At 37.9% G+C, this 14,394-nt stretch overlaps 1 protein-coding gene across 11 annotated transcripts in view; it reads left to right on the top strand.

The window, feature by feature from the left end:
* JAK2 (Janus kinase 2) overlaps positions 1-14,394 on the top strand; it is a 101,377-nt gene that overhangs the window by 28,572 nt on the left and 58,411 nt on the right. For 6 of the 11 annotated variants that reach the window (XR_012670944.1, XM_075137155.1, XM_075137146.1 and 3 more), the window contains one exon: positions 13,936-14,080. Coding sequence is in view for 3 of the 11 variants with exons in the window: in XM_075137155.1 (XP_074993256.1) it covers positions 14,047-14,080 (34 nt within the window). In the remaining 8 variants the exon portion in view is untranslated. The other 5 variants (XM_075137148.1, XM_075137152.1, XM_075137151.1 and 2 more) reach the window with 5 other exon arrangements.

Raw genomic sequence — 14,394 nt, 5'->3', positions numbered from 1 at the left:
ATAAATGTTTGATACAGATTAAGATAATAATTTCTCCTTCTCTCCAAAAAGGAGAGGGAAGAAAAAACCCACGCAACCACCTGTGGTATATTTTTAACAGCAGCTATTCCTGCTTCTTTTCTCTGCTTACATGTAGCTATGATTTGGACACCATGGGAATGGAAAATTAATGAATTTGTTACCCTGTGGTATTATGGGGTATGATCCTTACTGTATGCTCTGCAGTATCTGATTTGGTAGCCTGGGGATGCTGGGCAGACTCTCAGAACCTAAGGGAACTGGGAAAGGAGAGTCCTTGGTGGGGAGTCATGTAGAATTGGTTTACTTGGGTGAGTTTGGGACCTGATTACCAGAGACTGTATCTGCCAGAGATGGGAGGGGAATGAGAGTCCTATATACTTTCTCTTACAAGACAAGAATGTAGAGGTGCAAGAGATAAAGTAGGACAAATATCTACCCGTTTCCTAGTTTTCTTGATTTCTATCTGATGTATGACTCAGTGTGCTGTATCCATCTTCCATTTGAACTGAGGCTCCTGCTTTTACTTCACTCCTTTCCCATTGTGGAGTATATCATCACTCTGGTGTTTGTCACTGCCTCCCAGCAAATAATCGCTGTGAGAAGGTATTTTCTTCTCAGTAGTAGTTTAAACTTCTTCCCAAGTTTTCTTTTGATTCAATTACATTTCCAAAGGTTAAAACAAAACAGAATACTTTGGCAGAAGTTGATTGTGGCAGGATGCTTTAATTTCCTTCCTCTTTTTGGATTTTTCTAGGAATCAAATGGAGTCCAGACTTCTGGTCATGTTCAGTAGTTACTATGTATTTTCCTGTACCTACTGAGATCAAGCAGGTTCCAACCTGCTAGTTTTTTTCATTTGCCTATGAACAATCACCTGTTTCACTTTGCGTTTATTAAGGTTATGCCTGCTAGCAATCCACTAACTTTTAATCCATTTTAAACAATTTTAGTCAGTTTTAAACAGGGTGGAGTAAATGATAAGTGACTGAGGTTATTTCAGCTAAAATTCGAACCCGGTTCTGTACCCGGTTGTGGATGGGAGGTGAGAGGGAAGAGGAGAATTTCCCTGTATTAGAGAAGCTTGGTGGAGGGGAGGAATGGGGATGGGGGAAGAGAAAAAGGAGCTGTCTTTTGAGACCTTTGGGCTCAGACTTGGTATACCAATCTGTGCTTTTGACCTAATAATGCGTTCCAAACTTGAGGACTATTCAAGCAATGTCCAGGTTTTAGAGTAAGGGATTCTCAAATCTTTGTAGAACATCTTGTGTTCTGCTGTAATTGTCAGTTTCTGATATCTGTCATCCTGTCCTCTCTTCTCTCTTGATTCTCTCTTCTTTTTGCCCAAGGATTTGCTTCTTTTTCCTGTTGCCCACTCTTTTTCTTCTTCCTGGCAGAGACTGTATATAACACATAAAGTGGGCTGAAGTCTTCAGGTGTGACTCAGCTGCTGTGCATACATTGCTTAACATGACATAGTCTGAGAGAGGGATAATTTGGCTTTCGGAAATTTCCACATGAGATGAGATGGCATCCTTCACCGCAGGATGAATCCTTCCATTACACTGTCTTGCTGTCAACAAAAGCATGTGGCTGGTGAAAGGAAGCGCAAGGGAAGACTTTGTTATGCTCTATCACTTCTTACATTATTTTTGTTTTAGGGAGTGTCTAACATCCTTTATCAATTATGAGAGTCATCAAACTACCTTAACTTCTTTTCTCAAAAAGAAACTACTATACCACTTCTTGTAATTCTGTGTCTGTCTGAAGTGACTGGCAGGATCTGTCCCAGCTTATACTCTTTACATGTGGCCATGGTGATGTGTGCTGCTTATGCCGGTAGGTTGATGAGGTCAAGTGTTAAATCTTATTGTCTTTGAACGGTTTTGAGGGGAGTGGGAGGGGAAGCATTTGCTAAGTGAAATAAACTTCACCTATTTTAGAACCCATCAGTCCTGAATGGGGATGGAAGAATAACAAGAGCCCACTTCTGTGAACTTGTTTTATTTATTGCTTGGAATAATGCAGAGGCATTAAGTCTACACACTAATGGCATTTAGACTGGATCAGTACCACAGAGCCACTAAGAATCCTGTTTCTGTTGAAGGCATGAGGGATATCTTGGTCACCGACGACGTACTGCCGACGACATACTGAACAATACACCCACAGGCTTTGATAGAGATGTTCATGGTAGTGTCACATTTGTTACCTAATTCTCTTTTTACTGAACTCTAAAGAGTAATTGAGAATGGAAATCTTAAACCGTTTGCAGAATCATTGTGTTGTGTTACTTTGAGTCGTGTTAAATATATTGCATCTATGTCTTTCCCTCTTAATGCTTTTTTTTTCCCTCGTATGGTTTGTTTTTTTCTTACACATGCCCTTTGTATTGAACTCTGTGCATTCAGGAGAGTTTCTTTTTCTTTCCCCTGCCTGAGGCTTCCTGTGTATACTAAAACTGAAAAATGAAACTGAGACACTGTGTATGGGGAGAGTTATGGTAAGGGTTGAATTTTAAAATGGATTTCATTTTGCAGTGTTTAAGCAGTTTGGAGATTTCAACAGCACTTCCTTAATGGTGTTACTTAATTTTTCAACTATTTACCTTCCTTGAAAGGAATTACGAGGTAGTTCTTTCTTTACAATGAAATTTGTTCTATTAATTATTTTGTAAAACAAAGAATTTTGTTTATATCTGATCTATCAGTGGCTCACAGCATGAACTTAAGCGCATAGTTTAGACCCTTGTACTTGTGTTACGTCTGGAAAATAAGAAAGGTGACAATGTTTTATGTAAAGTACGCTAGTACTGAAGTGCAATGCAAACTGAAAATACGAAGATTTACTATGCATAATTAGAGTTGTACAAATAGGTAAAGATTGCTTAGAATAGGGGAAGTAATCTGATGGCACTAAGGCTAGGTTTGTCACTGGCAGAAGCATGCTCTGTCTTCTACAGCAAAGATGCATTGTGGGGTTTTGTTTTTAAATAAATTTGATACCAAAGAATGCTGTCAGTGATCAAAAAAATTAAGGCCACAGTCTGGCTTCTCCTGTTATTTGGGTGGGGTTTTTTTACATTTTCTTTTTGTCTGTGTGCCAGTCAGAGGGATGTAATTGCACCATGACCTTATTTGCTTTAACAAAATGAAACTCAATTCAATTATTTGATGAATTGGCAGACAAATATCGTGATGTTTAGTTTGGATCTAGGTGTGGGTAGACTGTTTCTTGCATGTACTAGCGGTCAAAGTCCTTACTATGTACCAATTAGGAAAAAAAAATCTATTTAAAAGATCGTTTACTGGTAGGTGAGCAGATGTGGCAAACGCTTAAAGGCAGGAGGGGGTAGAGGGATATCCATATATAGATACTGGAATGCCTGGTCAGAAGTCGTCCTTTCAGACATTTTTAATTCCTGCTTAGGACTTTTAATTGGATTTAGTTTGCTAATTGGGATATAAATTTAACAAATCCAATAACTAATAGTATTTATAGTAATTTGTAGTTTGTTAGGGTATATCTTCAGGAGCTCAAAGCGTGCATAAAGAGAGGAGAGACTATGGTCGGTCTTAAACTTCTGGTTGATTTCAGTGGGTTTCAGCAATTTGTCTTATACCTGAAAATGTATGTGCAAAAACCTCTTAGAGTGACTAGTTCAGCTGGAGTCATGGCTTATTCGGTGTCGTTTGCAAGCGACAAAAAAACTCGACTGTTTTTCTCTTGTATTCTAGACTTAGCTCCAGCTTATCTAATTAAAAGTAATTCTATTCAATGAAATAAAAAGTGTCAAAGCGTTTGCAGTATCTTTAACAGGCCTTTTTGGGGGGAGCTAGCTGGGTTTTTCATTGCATCACGGTCATAGCTTGTTTTTGGCATCTCTTTGTTAGCCACATGTTAAGTAGTGTAGAATACTTAATCTTTTTCTGTTTTGCCTTGGGAAGTGGTTCTTGAGGTCCATGAAAGTCTACTCCTTTGCAGCAGCTTGTTCCAAACCCTGGCAGAGAGGTCTGAAATTCTTAGTTTGGCAGAGCTGAGGTGAAGCTGCAAATAAGTATGTATAGTATGCTGAAAAGTTCTGTACAAAATTGATTTGTGAGTTTGAGGTTGATCTAGGAAAAAGCCCATCTTGCTCTGTTATTTAGAGAATAGAGTATCCTAAATTTTGAGCAGATTACCTTAGGTAGATTTGAATTTTCCATTCAAAATGGGTGGAAAAATACCCCCTTTAGGCAACATTGAAACAGTATGATTTCTGACTTGGAGTGGGGTCTAGCAGGAAGAACTGATGTGTCTTGGTTTGCATTACTGAGTGGGTACATCTGCAGAACTTTCTTTAGAGTAGTAAGAACTCACCTGAAATTAACATGTAGATGAAAACCCTAGAATTAATTGCTCAGAGGCAAAGCTTGTGTTGGAATTTGACTTACGTACTGAGAGACTTGAGTGTTTTAAGTTTTTTCTAGTTTTCTGTCATCAGATAGACTTTTAAAAGGAGTTGAATAATTGTTCAGTGGGAATTTTGTAATGTAACTTCTCGATAAACAACTTATCAGTTTAAAAATACTGTCATGCTAAAAATGTTTCATCTTTATTTTATAATGCCTTTTCTTAAAGGAACTGATAATAGCACAATCTGTAGCAGCACATTTTGAAATCCAGGAAAGAACACTGTATCTTCTTATCTGATCTTCTATATATCATAGATCAGTTACATTTCAGCTTTCCTCTGCCACCAAGTTAAGTAACATGGGTTTATCAAAAGCCTATTTTGCAACAGTGCATCTACTCTTGATGTTTCACATCAAGAAATACAGAATCTACTGCTTTCTTAACTGTTTGTTCCAGTAGTTTGATATTCTTGTTTCTGAGAGAGAGAAAAAATGTATTTCAAATAGGTATTTATTCTACAGCCATTGTATCCCCTATATAAATCATTATTTGCTTTTGCATTATGTTTTTTTCTTGAATCCGTGTCGGGTAGTCTGCTGGAGCTTATTGATCTATTGGGGCACAATTCTCATGCTGTTGCTTTCTGCAATTTCTTTATGCTTTTTCAGGATATAATATCTAGAATCATGAAAAAAGTTTTGTGTCATTCTTATTTCAGAACTTGGGGAAATATGCAATATGAATATAGAGAGTTCTTTGAAAGTGTCTCTTAATTGGGAATATTTTCTTTCTCTTTAAAAGTAAAGCATACAATTGAATTGCATAGTCATACTCAAAACAGAGTTCTGTAAGTACTGAACACGCATGTTGATAATTTGACTCTTCTCCAGTGTGTGTGGGGAAGCACCAGTTGTTTGTTTAGTTGTTTTTAAATGTGCAAAAGAACACAGAATATTTGAAATGTTACATTGTGAAGATATGGTTGTCTTAACTAAACTTTTCTTTTTCCCTGTCATTTTCACTAGATTTTTGCAGAATCTCCGCTAATGGTACATTTTATGATGAACCTTTGTTTACTTTCAGAGCCCTCGGGTTTTTGGCTTCCATTTTTTTCTGACAATCTGTGTTTATAGAGATAACGTGATCTTGGCAAAGCATGTAGTGCTGTATCTTCGCAAAAGCTGGCTGGTATTTTAGATAGGGAGCAAGTGGACAGCTCTCAGGCCATTGATGATTAAGGAAGCATTAAGTAAACTATCAAGCAAGTACATTTTCCTGAATTATAAAGCTAAAATGTCAACATTGCTAACGTAAATTATTCAACAATGTGAAGCATTAAAATAGGGTTTAAAAAGAGAACGTATTTCTTTTTTCAAAATACTTCAATCCTTCTGTCAAAGAATAACAGAAACTGCAATATTTATATATATGGTGATTGAACTCTAAATCATTATTTGATAGGCTTGTGAATGCATTTATATAGTTTTGTTTTTTAGAGTATTACTATTTAATTAAACTTTCATTTACAGAAATCACTTGATTTCAAATATTTCTGTGGCACTGTCTCACAAGATTGTTGCTTGGATGCCTTAGAGGGTCATCTTCGTGTTTTGTTGTATTGCATTATGTGACCTGGCCCTGATTCTGTAAGGATTTATAAATGTGATTTAGTTTGTGCACAATGCCCATTTGTAGCCTTGTTGAATCTGTATAGGTCTAAGTTGGGGGGCAAGGAGGGAGGTGTTGTGGTTTTGGGGGGGTGGGGGTGAGGGATGTTTGTTTGTTATTGGGTTTTTTAAGGCAAGTTTTTTATTAACTGGTTTAGAGCTTCAGACTCTAATCTTGCCTAGGTTTTTAGCTGCTCCTGCAAAACTTAAATAAAAATGCAAGACATCTTATATAGATTGCATTGTATGGAATTCCATTTTCTACAAACAAAGGTAATTTGAAGTTAAGCACTTCTAAATAATATTAGTGTTCCAGGTTTCTATAACTGATGGGTCATTGTAAAGAGCTAGCTTTGTTTCCTCTGCAACACTTTAAGCACTTTCCCCCACTTCTAAGCGTGGGGGAAACAACCCCAAAATCCCTTAGAAACCCCTGCATCTTGAGGAGGGAATTCGTATATGAAATTTGCATCAGGTCTGGCCTATTGATACACAATTTCTAAACTAAAGCTGAAAAAGCAGGGTAGGCTGAAGATGAAGAGAGTCTTTCTGGAGAATCCAAAGGAGACACTGGCATCTATTGCTCTTGCCTTTTCGGTTGAGATTGCTGATTCACTCTGACTTAAATGTTATCCTGTTTACATGCTGACAGTTATTTCTGCAAAGGGCTAATTTGTTGACGCACGTGGTTTCAGATTCTCTTCAGATCGTGTAAAAGCTGGGATAGAAGTAAGGGGATAACTTCATTCATCCAGGTGTTTTCACATTTTTGATGACTCTCAGATTTAGTAGTCTCTTCCTCCCCCACATTTTTCACTGAAAAATGTTAGAGGAAACAAGGGCATGCATGTTTTATCATGCAGCATTTTATGCAATGTTCTTGTCCAAGACCGCTTTACCCTTTGCTTTTATCAGGTGGTAAAAACTGGGAGAGGAAAGAAACCAAAGATCCCACAAAAGTGGGAGCAGCAGGGGGGACATCTTATAAATATAATCTTGTGAAGAATGTAATGGATCTCTTTTTGTTTTCTCCTTTTGTAGGCAGAAGAGGTGTCTGGGCCTGTGATTATATTTGCCATGGTACTTTACCCTGTATGGTAAAGTGTAAAAGTGTGCTTTTAATCTCTAAAGGTAGAGATTTAGAAGTTTGACAGAGAAAAGTGATCTCAGTCATGATATTCTGGTTGTTGAAACTGGAACTGTTCATCTAGAACAATATAGCAAAGAGGCATAGCAATACTGTTCTGTGCAATTATTTCTCACTATACATAAGGTGACTGCAAATTTCCTTAATCTGTCTTCGAGGTTGGAGTAACAGTTTTTTCTTAAGCTATTCTAATATTTGGCCAGTAATCCAGATCTTTCATTCATTTTTTCCCCTTTTTTTTGATGCTACTGAATTCAAGCTGTGTTGGAAGAGAGTAAGTCACAAAATAAAAGTGGCTTAAGCCACAGAGGGGAAAGAAGGTTTTTAAATGTTGTTTTGACATTTTTTGTCTTTACTTTGGCTCTTCTTCCTTCTGTGTACCTCCTACTTGCCTACAGGAGACTAGCGGTCTCGCTGCCCTTCCCCCCGCCACATAATCTTCTGCTCCTGGTTCACAGGAAGAGAATTTTAGCTCTTCAGCCCTCGTGAGTTTCTGCACACAGTGTAAACACATACGACAGTTACTGTAGAGGCAGTAGTTTTACTAACCTCTGAGGAGGGAAGTTGCCAGACTGGGGAAGTGAGATAAAAGGGCAAGAAAAGGGAGATGACAGAATTCAGAAGGAAAGTCCAAAAGGGTTTAACTTTTTAAAATCCAGGTCTTGGGAACAGCTTCCGGAACAACCACAAGCTGGGCAACTGGAAAGAGTTATGACTGGTTTTCCTCACAGAAATGTTTGCTGTGAGAAACCCTTTGTCTTCTGTGATGGAAGAGAACCTTGTATTTTCTACCAGAATATAACTCCGCTTGATGAAACTGTTGCGTTGTAATGTGCCTAGAAGACACCTTTTTTTGTAGACTCGGAGCTCCAGAGCACTCCTGTAGTTGGAGAGGATAAAGAACTTTGTCGAAGGTCTGACACCCTTCAGAAGTATCAAGCTACAGCAAGTGGTGGGTCTTGGCTGTCTCTTTCTTCCACTGTTAGGCTGTTGAGAGCAAACGTGCACCTGAGAAATCCCTGCCTGCCACAGGAAAAAGGACAGGTCTTTGGAGGCTGAGAGAAGAGTAACAGTTTTGAAACCTTTTCCATTTCAGTACAGCTGGTGTTGTCTGCTGTGCCACTGTTCAGCACTCTCAGGCTGCAACATGAAATGTGTGCGACTTCTGATAGCTTAGGGTAGCCTGCTTGGTTCTTGACAGCATCTGCTAAACTGGCATCTGTTTTGTAACTGTCAATGCTATTCTTTGGCAATACAGTACTGTAGCAACAACTATTGGTTCGTGTTTTCACAAATGCCTCTTCAATTATGACACTGGGAATTGCATTTGGAAAGGATAGCTTGCTTTCTTCAAAAGTCTCTTCCAGCATCATCTCCCCACTATCTCAATCTTGCGATGTTTGAGAAAGCTAAGCAATTTGACAGACTACTTTGCTGCTGTTGCTGTTGTACTTTTTGCTTTTGTTTGCACTTTCAATATTTACTTTAAGCTGTGAGTGTAGCTATAACTGTCATGTATTCTCTAGACATTGTTGAAGGGTTTTTCCCCTAGACGGTGTTTTCAACAACAATGCCTTTTAGTGGAAGAATACTTCTTTCTGTTTTAGTGGTGAGTCGGAATATTTTTTCCACTTTGAAATGTGATTTTTTTTTTTTAACCTTTTTTTATTGTCTCTTAATTTCTTGGTAATTCACTGGTAGCTCTTTTTCCATAGAAGCCAGTGCTTTGATTGTTCAATGTAGGACAGTGGTTCTTCATTTTTTTTGTAACCAAAAGCCACCAGGCAAAATGAGACTAGTAGCGAGCAATCCTCAGAAACACTTTACTTTGAGTTAATTTGCTCTGTGCACACAGGAGCATTGGCAATTCTTTTTTAATGTCTTTTTGAAAGAAATCAAAGAATCAATTAAGGAAGACCTATGTTCTACTAATTAACCCTTATTTCATGGTCTGAGCTATTAAACAGAATTCAGTTTTCAGTACAGTGCATGAAACAAAGTCTAGTATGATGTGGCGTACTTGTGAAAATATCACTTAGTCCTAATTTTGCTGTTGTCATCTTTTATTGCATCACTTCAGAAGAATTTGAGAGATATGTGTAAGGGAATCATGGGAAATGGGTGACATTTTTCACATACTTCATGCAGAAGGTCTTTCTGATCTATTGTGGTTACTTTTCCTATGTCCTCTGTGCGTATAAAGCTGTGCAGATAATGGTGGCTCTGAATGGACTAAGGATCCTCAGATGCCACTGTCTCGGGAACTAATCTTTGCCAAAACAATTGGGCAACCATTTGAATTGCTTGGAAATTTTCTGATGAAATAGTCCTTTGCTGAAATTTATCAGCATGGTGAAATGGAAATGTTTTGCAGATACGGACCGACTTTTGCCAAAGTTCTGATGGAACCTAAGCAGAGCTGTTGCCTGTGCGTAGGTCTTTGATTTGATTGCTTTTCTGGTAACTCACCTACTTGGCAGGTTACTGTGGTGCTGAGGCTTCTAGGATGTATTGTTCATTCTTTTCCAACAGCATCCCCAGGTAGCCTTCTTCCAGGGATAAGCTAGAGCAAGGGCTTCATTCTGTTGTGAAGAACTTAAAAATCCCAATATTTTTTTTTTTTTAATTCCTAATCAGAATTAAAAGGCTAAAATCCTCATACTAACAGCTTCTATCCACTCAGTCCCTGTGTGTCATGCAAGGGGATCAGGCCAGAATCATTACTCTTTCCTTGTGCAAAAGTTCATGGACTCTTGCTGAATTGCTGATACAGGCAGTGGTTTGCCAAGTGAAAACTGTAAGCAAATGTTATCTTTGCTTCTCCACTTTTTTTAGCATATGTTTTGTCATTGATATGTAAGTCTGTCATCTTCCTTCTGTATCTGCATGTTACCATGTGCATTCAAATTTTGATACATTAAAAATCCTTGTGTGATATTAATGCACAGCTGATGAAACAGAAAAATTCCTTTGGAATCACTTAATATTTTGCAGTTGTTTCTTGTATGAACGATTGTTTTCTCGTGTCAGTGGCTTTACCTTGTGGCAGAGCAACTTTTAGGTCCCCCAATAGGCAGAGCATGTTAGAAGAAGACCATGAAAACTGAAGACATACTCTTTCTCTACAAAACATCTTTAAATATGTTTTAAGACAATATTTTATGTTTTTGTGAAAGCTATTTTTAAAGTCAGAACAAGGTTTTTAAAGTTTTTTACCTGGGAAAAGACAACAGACTTTTCTTGTTGCAGAAGATGATGCATTTAAAGCACAGATTAACTTTATGTATAAATTTGGCATTTGTTGTCTAAGCAATGGAAGAAGTTCTCAGATTTTCCAGATTGCTTAGTATTTTTAAAGGTATTGTTGAGTACTTTGATAAAGTTACTCAGAAGAATGTTTTCTTTTGAGTATGTGGTGGAAAGATGTGAATCTGTTGCTGTGAATTTTTTGTGAAATACGAGCTGATGTAGTGTGTTCCGACTGAACAAAGACTTCAGAATCTCTTGTTGGTTCATTAAGGAGCAGTGGCATTTCTGCACATGCTGATGTTTTAAAAATACAATACTTTATTGCCTGTCAAAGTAGTGTACGCATTGGGTTCCTTGAATTTAGTATGCTTTTGTGTTTAAAAAAAACCACCAAAACAAGCCTGCATACACAAAGCAAATCAGACTAGATATGCAATGAATACTGCATGCTATCTGCAGAATAGGAATACTGTTGTTATCTTTCTAGATTTTAAAGTTTTCGTAGCATAACAGGCCATTGTGGATGAATGTTACGAGGAAGTTTAGTTGTGCTCCATTTGTCTGTATATTCAGACTGAACTGTGGAGACTGTAATTAAATATTAAGTATACGTATTAAGTGTAAACCAAACAAGCTAACCAAAACAATTAGAAGTGGGAAACTGACTGACTTTTCTTCTTAGTCTAATCTTGGTTTTAGAGGTAAAAGTTTTACTTTGCTGGTCGTGTAACAAGACGCATAACACTCTTTAGAACTTACTGATGTTCTCCCATTACTACTGACTAATGTAAGACCTGTTAGCACATTTGTGAGACTTTTCTAGTCTCTCACCTACAATCTTAACCACCTACCTACCATTACTTGGGAGGGCTTTCGTGATTGATGTTTACAACGTTCATTCAAATTCCTTGAAAGAAGGATGTGTGTATAAGCAGATGGTAAGTGTACACTTTTTTGTCATCTTCAGTTTACACAAGATGTCATAGGCTACTGGCAATAAACATGTTGAGTTGTTGGGAGACAACCTATGTCTTCAAGGCCTTACTTGTCAATAGAAAATATTATTTTGATCTTTCTCCTCTCTTGCTAGTAAATTGAGTATTCAATGTACTCAGTGACACAGGCACAATAAAAATTAATTGTATTTATAGGAATTCTGAAGGCTTGCTGAGAAGTGACTGTTTCAGATTGTGGAACTTCCTCTGCATAATGAATTCTGTATTGTGTTCTTTGCAGGTAATGGCAATTTGGAGGTGATTGATTTATTTTGACTGAGTTTCATTAGACTCTAAGTTTATTTCGGAATTGGGCATTTAAATTCTTGCAGCTGCTAGAAATGTAAGCTGGTGTAGACTTGAACAAATCGGAGGGAAAGAGGAAATGGGGGAGCTAGGTCACTGGCAAGATGGTGCACTGTCAGATTGGTACAGCCAGGAATGTAGGTAACATTCTTTGCAATTCTCCTGCTAAAAGAACAGGTTGTGTCAGATGGGACTTACTCAGCCTGAAAGTATGTAAACTAGATAGTTTTGCGAGGTCTTGATGCAGATCCTATAAATAGGTACGTCTGTAAATATATGCAGAAGAAAAAGTGGTTGAGTCTCTCCTGGGGGGAGGGGGAAAAAAGGCAAAAGAAATATGTTACTATTATCACCACAAGCCTGTTCAGCTTAGAGTTTTTCATCTCCAAATTTCCTTGCTTTTTGTCCAGAGCTATGAGCTGCTCTTTCATAAGCAAAGCAATCATTTTTCTGTCACGTGAAGAAGGATAGACTTGATGTTAGGCTGCTTTATCCAATTTTTGCATTTGAAATGCAAGCTGCAATGTCACTGAGCTTATTCAAAATGTTGCAACCCTTATTCCACTGGGGTCTGCTAGGCAGAGAGTAGAAGTGGCTTGAGTTCTTAGCTTAACCTGGTTTGTCCTATTAGTTCATCAGCAGCTGTCTCATATAGCTAATGACGTTATGCAATTGATCCGGAGTTTATGGAAAAACTACGCAATTAACTACAGTTAGGTAAATCTTCATGCAGTTTTGCTCCAAGTCAAGTGCCCGACTGGGAATGATGAATGCAAGGCAGTTCTGAGCATGGAACAGTACTTTTAAAATAGAAAATTATTTAGAATACTCAGCAACACCCCGCGGTCTGAAACCTGCGTGAGCAGGTGGTGGTCCTGTGCTTCGTTTGAAGCCAGTGCTCTCAGATCAGTGTGCATGCAATGCATGCTCAGTAGGTCAGTGATAGACTGCTCTGCCACAAACAAGCCCCTCTCTCCACCTCCGGCACTGTAATACAGGACTGGAAAACTTGCACTGACTGTACTGGACTTTGGATCAGACCTTAATTGGCTGGCTAGACAGCATTTGAAGGAGAATCCCTGGAGGTGCATACAAAATACACAGCTGTCCAAACAAGGCAAAACTGCTTATCTCTAAAGCCGGTATTGCAAGGGGAGAAATGCTAATCGTTGCCGTAACAGTCTGACTTCGGTGGGGAGAGAAGCTGAATTTACTGCTCATTGAGATGGGTTCCTTTTTCTTGGGGTATTGATGATAGACTGAGTAGACACATCACATGGTGCTGAGGAAATTGTGTTGATTACCTTCTCTTCTCTCCTGTCCAGGGAGATTTCTGTCAGAAGAGTCATCAAATATAAAACTTCCAGAGTTCTCCTATTCTCAATTCTGTGCCCTTTGAACTTCCATTGTATTTTTTTTCTGTCTATTCAGTTTTAAAATTAATTTTTGCTTCTCTGTCAGGCCATTTCCTATGTTGGGAGAGTCACAACAGGGAATTTATCATTTTTTCACTGGTGCAGGAAGCTGCTGTTGTGTTAAGTGCTTTCAAATGGTGTTTCTTGCAACCACAGAAATGTTGTGCAAAGAGAGCAAGAGTGGGTGTGCCCGTGTCCTTCGTCACAAGACACTTTGTGTTAACTTCCACTGAATTGAAATGAGTGGCTGTTGTCATTTTTTAAATAGAATTAATTGTTCTGGCTAAAGGGAGTGTTACTACATGAAGTGAACGTAACATATCTCGTTTTGTAATTACTTTCCTTTTTCATTTCTCTTTTCTTCATGTAAGACCATCAATCAGTTCTTAAACTGATGCTGTATTCACAGAAAAGAAAAACATAGTGAGTGCAAAAAAAAAATATTGGTAATTATATTTCAAGTCAGGTGTCTGTTTCATACACCAATTTTTTTCTAGAACTGAGTAGTTGTCTCTGATAGTACCAAAAATGTGTTTTTAAAAATGTCTTTTTAAAAACTTTTGCATTTAAAAAAAATAAATTTAAAAAGTTCTTGGCAAAGACGACAGGAATTTGGGCAAATTAGATAGGAGTGGATCACTCTGTCTGAAGCTAAACACAGATTTGAATTCTTAAATAATGATGCATTATGTATTGTTCACAGCCATTAACTTTTTTTAATATTAAGTCTGTTTTTATTGCAGATACATTATGTTCCACCACTGCTTGTGTGCCTGCTTTGTCTGAGCTCCTGTGGATACCAGCAGCAAGTGGGTGACTTGTGATGCGCTTATTTAAAGGGCTTCATCACTCTCATGTTTCATACGGAGATTTCTCAAGTGATAAAAGGTAATTAACAGTCGGGGATTTATTTGAAGTGAGAGAATGCTCTGATTTTTCAACCTCCAAAGTTGTATGTTTGAAGTGGTATGGCTTAAGATCCTAGCCCTGGAGGTTTCCCTAGAAACCCACAAAAAAAAAAAGGACATAAACTGAAGGTGGGGGAGGATTATTTTCAAGAAGAGAGTTTAGATTTCGCAAAACTAGTAGAGCCCATAGCTCAAATTGGCTGTAAGAAGAAAAAGATGTTGTTCTGAATGGGGCTGTGAATGCTGCATATTATTAAATCATGAGGATTTTGTATGTCCTCCACATTCTAATGA

This window comes from Calonectris borealis, chromosome Z, assembly GCF_964195595.1.
Source record: "Calonectris borealis chromosome Z, bCalBor7.hap1.2, whole genome shotgun sequence".
Taxonomy (NCBI): Eukaryota; Metazoa; Chordata; class Aves; order Procellariiformes; family Procellariidae; genus Calonectris; species Calonectris borealis.
Note: the sequence above shows the minus strand (reverse complement) of the source record. Positions and strands in the feature narration are given on the sequence as shown.